Source organism: Thalassophryne amazonica, chromosome 14, assembly GCF_902500255.1.
Source record: "Thalassophryne amazonica chromosome 14, fThaAma1.1, whole genome shotgun sequence".
Taxonomy (NCBI): domain Eukaryota; kingdom Metazoa; phylum Chordata; class Actinopteri; order Batrachoidiformes; family Batrachoididae; genus Thalassophryne; species Thalassophryne amazonica.
The window spans coordinates 91,643,762-91,657,040 of record NC_047116.1 but is presented as its reverse complement, the minus strand read 5'-3'; the positions used below and the strand labels follow the sequence as shown (position 1 = coordinate 91,657,040).

The window sequence follows — 13,279 nt, the reverse complement described above, 5'->3', positions numbered from 1 at the left end:
AGGTTTAATTAGCAGCCATGCTGTGGACTTTGATTGATTTCTTTCCTCAAATGTTCTGTCTCCTCTGGGGCAATCAAACTACTGCTGATGCTCTGTATATGGGGAGATAAATATACTCCTACACTCCTTCAAATGCTTCTGAAATTTGTTTCTTCTTCTCACAGCTCAAAAACTTACATATCGTTATCTCTGGGGTCCACGTTCAACATGTTAATCCTTTCTCTGTACTACATATCATTTGACAAACACGTGTGCAGAAAGAATTCACACTGAAAAAAAAAATATATATATATATATATATATCATCAGAAGAAATTTAAACCTACTGTGGTATGATGCTGACTGATATTGTGCATGAAAGGAGAGGTTTGGCTTTTTTCAACATAGCTTCTATTTTTAGATGTTTTGCAGTCATCTTTTCACTCATGAAAAAAGGTATTTCTTAGAATTCAAAGACTGATGCAGCAAGCAGAAGCTAATCGGCTAATTTGTGTTATTGGATGGGGCGATAAGAACTCAAAGTAACCTGTTTCTTGTCACCACTCAACAGGCAAAAACATCAGAAATATCTGGTTGTGTGGAGTATTTCCATGCAGAGCTAAATGTGCACATTTATATTACTAAATATGAATTCAATTAAATTTTCTTATATATATCTAAAATACCACATAGGTTACCCCAAGACATTTCACAAGGGTAAAATCTAACCTTACCTAGTCCCCTGAGCAAGCATGCAGGCAACAGTGACAAGGAAAATCTCCCTCAGAAAGAACCTTTAAGCAGACCAGACTTAGAGGGGTGATCAGCTGCTTTGGCCTTTCTTCTAATAACAATGATCAAAAATATTACTAACAAAATTCAACAAAGAGTTGTCAAACCTGCAAAAACAGAGATAATGTAAGTAAAACAGCCCCATTATAAAAGGTCCACTGAGCATCATAATCCACAGTTCATCATGAGTGGCAAAGTTCACTTTTTAAAACAACCAATTATGTTGTTAGGTGCTTACCTTAGCCTGGCCATCCTCCTCCATTACTGTTGTCCACAGAGGCATTATAAATCAATTGCAGGGCAATGGCTCCTTCTGTAAGACAAGCCTATCCTTATGCATTCACATTTAAGCAAGGTTGTGTGTACTATGTAACGCATGTAACTCGGTAGGATAAGGAGTTGGGTGATCAATATGTAGACCTGGGTTTAATTCTTAGTCATGCTGTCAAGACATGCCATGACAAAACAGAATTAGAAATAAAATAATAGTGTATGTGATAACAAGATCCTAAACAATTTAGAAATAGATTAAGACAGTAAATTAACATTCAAAAATTACATAATTTTCAGGAAATAAAAAGGTTGATTTTTTTATCTAAAAATTGTTGAAGTCTAAGTTCTAAAAACTTTCTGGACTCACACACCTTTCCAACTCATTACCACCCTTACCACAAAAATGTCAGCTACTTATTTTACAAACACTACCCAATCTAGAGCCTGTGGACCCCCACAAGCAACACGCTACTGAATTATTATCACACTAGGAAAGTGGAGATAACCACCAGCCCAGTGGGCCTAGCAGCCTATACAGTGGTGACTGACTACTTCTACCAAAGGGCTGGAGCGCCTATGTATAAAAATCTTCATCTCAGTTTCCTGAGAAATGTGGCACAGGAGTACATAAAATTGGTCACACTGGCTTTATGAGATGCGTGACGTCAAGTAAAGAGCACTTGTTTTCACAGCACAGTCTTGTCACCAGCATTAATGACTGCCTGGGGGATGAAAAAAGTTTAAGGCTGCTGTTTGTGTATGTATATACAGATGTCCAGATTCTGTTCGTCCAGAAACAGTCCGGTCCTGCTTGCTTCCCTGTAAGAGAGACTGCATTGTGACACCCTTCAGTGAATGGACAGCTTGTCCATCAACTTGTATACCAGGTAACGCAACAACACTGTAAAGTCACATGAACAATGACTAATGACTCCGTAATCAGTAATATATGAGTGAAACCCCCCATGCAACAATTTGAATTAATAATTATGAACTTAATATGCTTACATACATTCTATAATATGATACATGTCATCACAAATTCAAATCTTCATGTACAACCCTAGATTAGAAAAAGGTGGAAAGGTGTAGAAAATGTACTGTATATTCAGAAATTTGCATTTACTTTGACTTCACTGCATACAGTGCAAACCCAAGATATGTCGTCTTTTGTGTGGTCAGCATTAGTTATTTGTTAATATGTACTGCATCTGTAAAGTATTTACAGCACTTCACTTTTTCCACATTTTGTTATGTTACTTATTTCGAAATGGATGAAATTATTTTTTTCCTCAAAATTCTACACACAATACCCCATAATAACAATGTGGAAAAAAAAGGTTTAGACATTTTTGCAAATTTATTTAAAAAATCAAAAAGAAATCACATGTACATAAGTATTCACAGACTTTGCCATGAAGCTCAAAATTAAGATCAGGTGCATTCTGTTTCCACTGATCATCCTTGAGATGTTTCTACATCTTAATTCTGGATGCACCGTACATCCTTTCCTGCATTTCATGCCTGCAACACATTCCAACAAAAGTTGGGACACAATTGTGGAAAAAAGACACATTGTGTGACACACTGTAGCCAAACTCCATAGTATTGAGTAAAAAGTGAGTGATACCTAGAGATATAAGATGAGAGAAACAGACTATACACTGCAAATATTCTTCTTGTTTATACCTGTTTTTGACCGTTATGTGTAACCTACAGTTAAATGGGTAATGTATTTGCATCTGCTGTTTTATTTGTCACAAAATGTGACAGTTTACCAAAAAAGGCATGGTTCTGGCACATTTCATCAGTTTTGAATATACACTATGTGCGCTGTATGCTGAAGTCACAGCACCAATATCACGGTGCAGTATGAGGTAAATGTCAAAAAGTACAGTGAAAAAAAAAATCTTTTCATTTACCATTGGTTTTTAACGACATTAAGAGCCATAAGAGTCTGTCAATGAACTTGACCTTCACTCAAATGATTCTGACTTCTGACTGACCTTGCCAGGGTATGTGAGTGTGACATATTTGGCCCAAATTCAATTGAAAATCAATTTCCTTGACCTTGATATGACTATCTTGGGGTCAACCTTCACTGACACATCAAGTTTGGAAGAAATCAGCAAAAGGACCCGGAAAACTAAGTCCACAAACAGACAGGCATATATGACCTTGGACCCAGTGTTTGATCTTTGGTAAATCTGACCTCTCTGGCCTGGCATTTCCAAAACCCACTTCTATGTGCCAGGTTTGGTGCAAATCAGATTAAAAACCTTAAATTTTGAGCTTTGATCCCACTGATTGACCTGAGGCAAATTTGTTCCCTCCTGGGCAATTGTAGAACTCACCTACAATGGTGGACACTGGTGTTTGACTCCAGTGACCTTTTCTCAAACAAATCCTGTCAGGACAATTCTGGGTTGACCATCAACTGTTGCAAGTTGACCGAAGGACCTGGGAGGAGTAAGGGAACAAGTAGACTGACAAACCAACTCCAAATCATTAAATGTTTTATATTAAACATTCTCTCATTTTGTGGCCCGCAGTGTATTTAATGATTTTTTGTTTTTTTAGATGTAAACAACTGTAGTATCTGCCCATTGATTAAGAGGAAAATGGCTATTGTATGTGTTTTAGCAGTACATGTCCTGTAAGTGTCTCTGAAATATAAAACGTAATTGTTTTAAAAGAATTGAATTGCCAGTTTATGTCTGTAAATATGCTTTACTCCATTGCATCTGCTGATGACGTAATGGCATTGTTAATTGCACCATTTTCTATGTTTGGTAATTAGTGTTGTGTAATGAGGCTTGGAGCCTGAGCCAAATGAAGTCATTACAGTGTGGTGTGTCAAAAAAACAGACTGCAGTGAAGTGGAGAACATCACAGCCACAAGGGCATACTAATCAGGATAAGATCAACTACACCACCACTTGTCTTTCAGCCATATGCTGGGACTCTATTTACTGATATTGCTTCACTTTTTCTACCTTATGGTAAATGTTCATCTTTATTCAATACTACTGTAAAAGATCTCTGGCTGGAACAAACCATTTTCGTGAGAATTTTGTGTCATGATTCACAGAGAACGCAACTGCCGCCACACAGTCTCGATACAGGATCATCACTCAGAGGCCGGCCAGCAGAGGTCAGGAGTGTCCCGACACGCTGTACGAAGAGAGGGAGTGCGACTCACTTCCTGTATGCTCAGTCTTCAGGTAAACACCAGTAACTGCTTTTCTTTTGACCCCCATCAAGGAGGTGATGTCTTTGCTTGCTGCTTTTGCATCATTAGCTGGTGTGCTCAATAAACAAAAAGGCTGCACTCGCAGACCACATGCATCCTCTGCATCAGTAAACAACCATAATTATCTCAACCATGCTGGCAGAGGACAGTCAGAGTTCTCTCATCACAAATTAGTGATGTCTCAATGAAAGAAAGCAGATAACAGCAGCTATGTCAAAGGATTTTCAAGGGGAAGGAAGAAAGGATGGACAGTTTTATGTCCGATCATGTCTCCACCAAAACCTAACCACATTTTCATTGAGAACCATTTTTCTCCAAAACTGAATCAAAGTTGGTCCATCATCTTCTGTGATATCCTGCCTACAGACAGATGACGTCAATTCACAATAAAGTGTGACCCATCAATAAGGCTTAAGTCGTACCCCCCCACCCAACCAATTCCATTCCAATTATTATAAAGAAGAAATCTGAAGTGAAGAGCAGAGTCCCAGTAGATCCCACATGTCCCAATTCTGGACAGATCTTAAATGGATGGACATCCTGCATATATTGCTTGTAAATAAAATATCCCATACCAGGGAAACGTTTGGACAAACCAATTTCTTCTCTCAGTAATACAGGATGCCGCTATTTCAAAGGTTTTGAACAGAGGGCAATGATAAAATATTTAAAAATGATATTGTATGAGAGATAAGTATCTCAAGTCAGGTCTGGGAGCATGCACTGGATTGGAACCACATTGGGTCCTAGATGACAACCCTCTAGGCAGACCACTGGTCCATCCCTGTCCCTTAAAAGTAAGCATCTGTCCGCCACATCCAGGTAAAGCATGTACACGGTAAATTTTGCAGAGTAAAATATACTCTACCAGGATAACATTTGGTCCCAGTCTTACAGTTATTGGAGTTGAAAAATGTGATTTGACAAGACAGTAGAGCTGATTTCACTCTATAATAGAATATATTTAACTCTATTTGGACTGGGACAAAATGTTATCCTGGCAGAGTATATTTTACTCTGCCAAATTGATTCTGTATGTGTCCTCTTGACTGTAAATACCAAAGATTTTTTCAAATAAATTATGTCACGACACAAGCAAATTAAAGTTTCAGATACAAGATATTTAAAATTAAAAATGTTGATTATGCTTTGCACATGCTTCTGAAAGAGAGGAGGGCAGGAACATCACTTGGAAGGTAATTTAAGGAAGAAAAGTCCTATAATGTGATACCAGTAATTAAGAAGGACAACAAATTAGTGTTTTCTACTGAAGGAAGAAATGAGGTCTTTCAACAGTTTTTTTTTTTTTTTTTTTTTTTTTAAGAGAATGAATGTTATTTAAGGTGCATATTCAGAAATGCAGTATATGCAAATACAAATATAGTTAGTTTAGGATTTAAATGTAGATTTAAGATGTACAGCTTGAAATTTAAAATTTACATTTAATGTCAGATCAAATATCTAGATAAAATTTAATATTTCATTAATTTTTTATTTCAAATTTGTATTTACCATATTTTCAGGACTCAGCACAGGAGTATAAATTAGATCTGTCAAAAAATGGATCATGTGGATGACCAAACATATATGTTGCACCGGAGTGTTTTCTTCTTCTTCTTCGTCTTCTTCTTTTGGTTGCTTCCATTAGAGGTCACCACAGCAGATGAGCCGTTTTGATCTCTGTCCTGTGTATCTTCTGCCTCACCAACCACATGCATGTCCTCCCTTAACACATCCTTAAACTTCCTACATTGCGTCAGACTGTAAGTCACATTTATTTTTTAAATGTGGTGCTACCACTTCATTCAACTACAAGCTAAATTAATTTACTCAGTGCATTGTTTATTTATTGTGCAAACAATGCATTAGCCAGCAGAGATTAACAAGATTATTACTGTATTATACAGAGTATAAATTACACCGGAGTATAAATTGTATTCGTCCAAAAATGCCTCTTTAACAGAAAAAAACAAAAAACAAAAACGTATAAGAGTTGCACTGGACTATAAGTTGCACTTATCACTTCATGCAGGAAGAAGCAAAATGGATTAAATCTGTGCATTATTCATTTATAAGGCAAACAGTGTAAAGGAGCAGCTAACAAGTTACTTAATGTCACTATAAGGGCATAAAATGCAAGTAAACGGCTTCTTTCAGCCACTGAACAGACATTCGTATTTGAGCTGAACATACAACGCAATGAAACATTTGAAAACCCTTCATTAATATATTTACGACAAAAACATTGCTTTAGCTAAGAGCTAAATAATGTCAATATAAAGTCACAAAATGCGAGTAAACTGCATCCTTTAGCCGCTGAACAGATGATCACAATGTAATTTAAGCTCCTTTTTTAGTACTTTTATACCATAAATGTACCATAAATTTTCTTTTTGTTGTTGAAAGAGCTGTCCTTGTACTTCCAAATAATTCCAAATATGGTCTCTTCCAAAGAGAGGGTAAAAAAACAGTCTGTTTCAGCCCCTCCCCTCAGGTAGGCGGCTCAGGAGCATTCAGAGTAGAACTACCAGGCTCAGAAACAGCTTCTTCCCCAGGCTGTCAGACTGTTGAACTCAAGCTGTGCTCCATAGAACTTACACCATCACATACAGACTGTACTAAAAACACTTTAATTGCCCATGTGCAATAATCTCCCATGTGCAATGCTGGTTTTCACCTAATTCCCAGTGCAATATTACAGTCTACTTGCTGTTCACACTTACATTTGGTATTAAATATAGCTAATTTTTGCTTTTATAATGTAACGTAATGTAACATAACGTAATGTAACATAACGTAACGTAACGTTTTTATTGAGCGTAACTGTAACGTCGACCAGAGGGGAGGAGTTTAAACAGTGTCTATCCAGGGTATGAGGGGTCTGCAGAGATGTTACCAGCTCTCTTCCTAGTCCTGGACCGGTATAAGTCCTGGATGGAGAGCAGGCTGGCTTGGATGATTTTTCTGCAGACCTGACAGTTGGTTGAAGTCTGTGCCTGTCATGTTTGGAGGCAGAGGGAAACCAAATAGATATGGAGATGCACAGGACAGACTGGATGATGAACGTGTAAAAGATGAGCAATTCCTGGGGCAGGTTCAACTTCCTGAGTTGTCTGAGGAAACACATCCTCTGCTGTGCTCCCAATGGAGTCTCTGTGGGAGGTTCACTTCAGATCCCGGGAGATGGTTGATCCCAGGAACCGGAAAGTGTCCACAGTAGGCACAGTGTTGTTGAGGATGGAGAAGGGGGAGTGATGATGGGTTCCTCCTGAAGTCTACTATCATCTCCACAGTCTTGAGTGGGTTCAGCTCCAGGTTGCTCCGACCACACCAGAGGACCAACCATTCCACTTCCTGTCTGTATGCAGCCTCATCACCATCCTGGATGAGTACAATGATGGTGGTGTCATCTACAAATTTCAGGAGAACAGTGGGGTTCCCTGTGGTGCAGTCATTTGTATAGAAGGAGAAGAGCAGTGAGGAGAGCACACACCCCTGAGGAGCACCAGTGCTAATTGTCTGTTTGCTGGATGTGATGCTCCCCAGTCTCACCTGCTGTGTCCTGTCCATCAGGAAGTTCAAGATCTACTGACAGGTGGAAGCTGGCAGAGAGAGGTTGGAGAGATTTTGGTGGAGAATCCTACTCTGCTACTCTGATCTCCTTTGTCAGCATGTTTCTGTTCTGCTTGTACAGGAGCCTGTTTCCACTTTTGTAGGCCTCCTCCTTGGCTTAGCGGAGCTGCCTCAGTTTCCCAGTAAACCAAGGTTTGTTATTGCTGTATGTGCAGAAGGTTTTGGTCTGCAGAGAGGGGTCCTCACAAAAACTGATGTGGATATTCTCAGCTACAGACCCGCCAGGAACATTTTTTGATCAGATGACAGACTGTTTTATTTGAGTTCAGTTTTGAATCAGTTCACAGCAGCACTTATCTATTTCCTCTTCACATTGTTACTCTGTTGTTGACATGAACGTCTGTTTGTTTGCACTGTAACAGCACACCACACACGCGCACACACACAGACACAGTTCTTTGTGTCATTAGACACTCTTTGCTGTTTTATTCATATATATTTACTTGAAGTGAGCATGACTGCTAATTATATTTTATCTGGAGCCCGACATGAGGAAAAGCTCAGAATAGTGACACCATGATGATCGATCCTTTATAGAATGCTTCAAGTGTGACCCAACTTGGTTTTAATCACATGCTGCATGTAATCAAGCCCTGCTAGGAAGTTTCCATCTCTTTTTTTTTTTTTTTAATGAAAAGGCAGTTTAATGGTGCATGTCTCATTTCAAGTGTAAAGAAAATTTGTGCTTGTGAATTGTGATTTTTTTCCGTATATAAGTCGCACTGGGCTATAAGTTACATGAGCTCTCAAACTAGTTAAAAATTCATAACTTGTACTTCGGAAAATATGGTAATGTTATTGTGTCGGCCACAAATCCTCAGTAAACTGCTTCTTTTGGCCGCTGGAAATCTGATCATACGTAAGGTAAATGTGCAATGCAATTGAACCTTTGAAAATTCAAATGGTTGCACATTGGGATGGAGGGAGTTTTAAGATTGATTTATTTAGGCTAAATGCACAATTGATAGTGGGTGGTAATGTTACATAGACAACAGTATGAAAATGAGGATTTTGCATGTGTTAATGGATGTACACACAAAAAAATACATTAATAAATTAAATCAGCCATTTAAGTTACAGGATGCAGGTGCAAGGCACCTCTTTATACACATCTCATTTGCATGCAAGACATCTCTGTACTGGAATAGCAGTTTATGTTATTGATTTATCGAATGCAGTCTATATTATAGTTGCTATCATTATTTCTAAAGTATTTGTCTTATCTTTTTTGTAAAGTGATTACACTGAATGCTGTTACTGTATCCTCCAGAAGAATTTTCCATATATCCACCACTCTCCTTGTAATTAAGAATTTCCTCACATCTATATGTGATGTTCTTTTAAATAATGTCTTGCTATGACCCATTCTGATATTTTCTGATAATGGGAGCTCAGGAGTACATTTAGCTGCAATATGTGGTTTGCACTTTGTTATGCATAAACTCTGCTGCATAACTGTGTTCACAAACTGGCAATTCAAAAGAAAGGAAAAAAGCAAATTTCTTTTTCCAACATTTACTTATTTTTTCATCCGCTGTACCAAAGAATGCACACATCAGAACACACATATAGTGTGTACAGATGAGTGCATCATCTCACAAACGTGGAGTCTGTTAGAGATGAGCCACAGCTGTCTCACCCACACATGCAGTAGGAGGCTGTGTGCAGTGTGTACACGGTTATCTGTGTGTGCTGTGCCAGCACAACGCACATACAGATGGGTATATAATGGTTTCTAAGGGTTGGGGTTGGTAGGTGGATGATGGAAATTAAGAGCAGGTGTAGTTGAACTAACATTTAGATTGTCTGCAATACATATATATATATATATATATATATATATATATATATATATATATATATATATATATATATATATATGTGTGTGTGTGTGTATAGTTTTTGAGACCTGCTGCATCTCATTGTGTTCATTATGCATGTTTGTTCTTCATGTAGGTGGAAGACACACAAGTGGCACAGCTGTACACTGGTTCCAGATTCTGTTCGACGTGGAATAACTGGACTGGGAGAAATATGTGGAGATGGCTTAGAGACCAGAGGTGATGTTTTCTTTTTTTCTGTCCTGATATTATCTGCTCTCATGTCTGCTGCTTCTGTGTCACTGCGGTTGTGTTGTCTTTCCTTCTGCGCACCGCATTGATTTAATGAGACCTAAACGCCCCTTCACAGCAGCTCTCTCAGCAAACAAGTGATGGAAACATGAAAGAAGAATTTGACTTGTCCAGCGTGTGTAACAAGATAAACCTGTCTGGTGTCCTTGTACTGTCATCATTCTGTACTGATTAATGAATGCACCAAGTGCTCCAAAGCACTGTGCACACACAAATACAAATAATCACAAAGAAAGGCTCATCCATGCAGTAACATACAATAAAGTTCTAAATCCTGTTGGGTTCATAATGTGCTATGTGGAATATTTACTTTTTGATGTTCCATTCAATATGAGCTCCATGTATGGAGTCTATGAAGTTGTAGATTGTGTTAAAATGAATGGTTATTATGCACACTCACAAAACACAACCCCTAATTAATATACTGCAATGCAATACGAATGCCATAACTTAATCACACAAATTGCATTTGTTTTTTCTATTGAAAATTATGAAAATAATTTCAGGTAAAAACAAAGGAATATATTTTTCATAAACAAGTTAAAGTGCACATTTCAGATCACTCCTGTTTTGAGGATTTTTGATTATTTTGGATCCAACTGAAGCATAATGTCTTAACTTGTGAATGTGACAAAACAGTGTAAAAACAGGTTGAACCAATGTCATATTGTTTAGTTAGACAAAAACACTTTAAAAATACTCTAAATATGTAATGAGCACTTTTTTTCTGTTAGGTCACTTTATGTTTCACTGCTCGACTGCTTCCTCTGCTCCTTTCTGTGACTAAACATTCTTTTGTAATTTTGTGACAGCGTGCCCCTGCACTACATCTGCTCCGTGGTGAAGTGTCCTTATACACACACGTTTGCTTGTTCAGCCTCACGTTTTGGTCTGAATGTATTGTTACACCTTTAACCCTGCAAGGTTTGCTCCCCTTCTCCTGCCTGGTGGGATCAAGGACTGTTTGTTCTTTGGAGTAGCCTTCGCTCAGCACATTGATAAATGTCCACCCAGGATAGTCTGTCTTTTTCCTGGTAAAGAAAGCAATCTGTCAGCTTTTCAGTATTGATTTTCGGCTTCATCAGGTATGTGATTATCACGATTCCTGACCTTACCTGTAATCCTCACCTGTTGTTTCAAGGTGGACAGTAGTTAGTTTACTGCAGTCATGGTTTGTTTTCCTGCTGAACGCTGTCACCTGGTGGATTGTTGGTGGAAGATGGATGGATGAATGATGGAAATTGAAGCAGGTGTGGTTTAACTAATGTGTAGCTTGTCTGACATTGCTGGACACATCTTGGCTTGTTGCATGGAACAGTTTTTTATGTGTAAGCTGGAAAGTAGGAGCAAGTGTAGCTGAAGTTACATGGAGCAGGAAATGAGCTTGTGTTTTGTTTTTTCTTCAGTCATTTTAAGAGCCTAGGTCTAGCATAGCTGCTCTCCTTTGTGGTCTTGTCAGATCTCAGAAGATAAGCAAGGTACACTCAGAAACTGATTCATTGGATTGGATTTCCATCTAATGAATAAATGTAGTCCCAACTAAATTAAATTAAATGATCTTGCATGAATCTGCTTTTTTTGAGCTGGGGCTAACTATATTTATTCAATGGAAATCCTGCACATAATTGAATTGAGTTCATCCAATGAGTCATTTTTTTGAGTGTAGGTCCAGGTTAGTATTTGTATTGGAGACCTCTTCCAAAGACCAGGGGGCTCGTATTTCTCCGGGTAAAACTGGAATTGTGTCAGGAAGGGAATTTGATGTGCAACTTGTGCCAAATCCAGATCTGTACTTGTTTCACTGTGGTGACCCTGAACTAAACAAGGGGAACCAAAAGACAATCACCTTTAACAGCCAATCTTTGATGGACACCATGGACCAGGGTGCACCTTATGCAAGCAAGGTATTGAATTGTTGATACATAATCTACATTGTCTGAGTCATAAATGGGTACCAGCCATGGTTGGGGAAGTAACCTGCATTGGACTGATGTTCTGGTCCAGGGGGAGTCATAGACTCTCATCTGCTTCTAGCTATGTGTCTGGGATCACCACAGGCTCTGATGAACCTTTGGGCCTGAACTGTAGCGTATGCATTGATATTATTGCTAATGTGTTTGAATATTGCTTAAACACTGCAACATACAGGTAATTAAAGCTGTAGAGATATGTAGGAATGCAGTTGGCAGAGCCACAAAAGGTCTGGTTACTGTGTAACATTTGTCATTTTGTGGTGTCAGACGCCTCTTTCCTGCATGGAGGAGTAAGAAGTGTCACACGTTTCCCAACTGCTGTATGGTGACATCATTATTTTGGGCATCAAGTGATGAAATATATCCTTTAATTCCCACTTTTAATGGGCTGTTGTCTGCGAGCCTGTCTAACAGTTATTAATTATGAATCTGAAGTTTAAAAATTATCTGCGCTCTGACAAGAAGAAGTGTGTTACTGGGAGAGGAGTTGTAAAATTAGCTGCCACTGGCCAAAGTCGTCAAAAAGCCAATGTGTTAACTGGATCATTTCAGACTCATTTAGATGAGAGCAAATGTCCGCAGAACTTCCAGAAGCTGTATACACATACAGTACAAAAGAAGTTTTCCGTGGCTGACTGTGCAGCTTTGACAGTTTTCTTGCATTTTATTTCCTACTGTCGTTAACTTTTAGTTTGTGGTCTAATTATGACTGACATTTTTGGAATTAATTTTTAAGTTTCTGGCGAAGATGGGAAAATTTCTTCACTATACTCAGGTTTACTGCAAGTCTCATTGACCTTTAGAGCGTCATATCTGAATATGATTTGAAAAGGGCTAAGTTAAACACCTGTGACATTTCAAAAGAGGTAGTATGACTTAGGAATTTGCACTTAGCAGAAAAACCAAGTTTAACTGCATAATTAAAAGGCAAATCATTTTTTTTACCAAGGTTTATTTTCTCTGACCCATTTGAAACTGAAGGGGCCCATAACATTTTATAATTGCAATTATTTTTAACCAAATTGTGATATATGGATGGAGAGCCTGAGGTAGCACAGTGTATTAATGGTTAGCACTGTTAGCATTGAATTGACTGTAGTTGTGTCAGTGTGACGCACACCAGCAGGAGTTGCTGTGCATGTGGTTGTCAATAGGACTCACTCCCCCGATGGCCAAAGGATACACAGGTTTTAGCTGACTGGTCAGTGCTTCTGTCTCCCATACCGGAGATCTGAGTTGACGTC

General features: G+C 38.5%; 1 protein-coding gene across 1 annotated transcript in view; it reads left to right on the top strand.

The window, feature by feature from the left end:
* Nucleotides 1–13,279, top strand: part of thsd7ba (thrombospondin, type I, domain containing 7Ba) — a 553,518-nt gene that overhangs the window by 353,695 nt on the left and 186,544 nt on the right. The window contains exons 10-12 of the mRNA XM_034186086.1: nt 1,816–1,931; nt 4,136–4,268; nt 9,887–9,990. Coding sequence (XP_034041977.1) covers nt 1,816–1,931; nt 4,136–4,268; nt 9,887–9,990 — 353 coding nt within the window. The remainder of the gene's footprint in view (nt 1–1,815; nt 1,932–4,135; nt 4,269–9,886; nt 9,991–13,279) is intronic.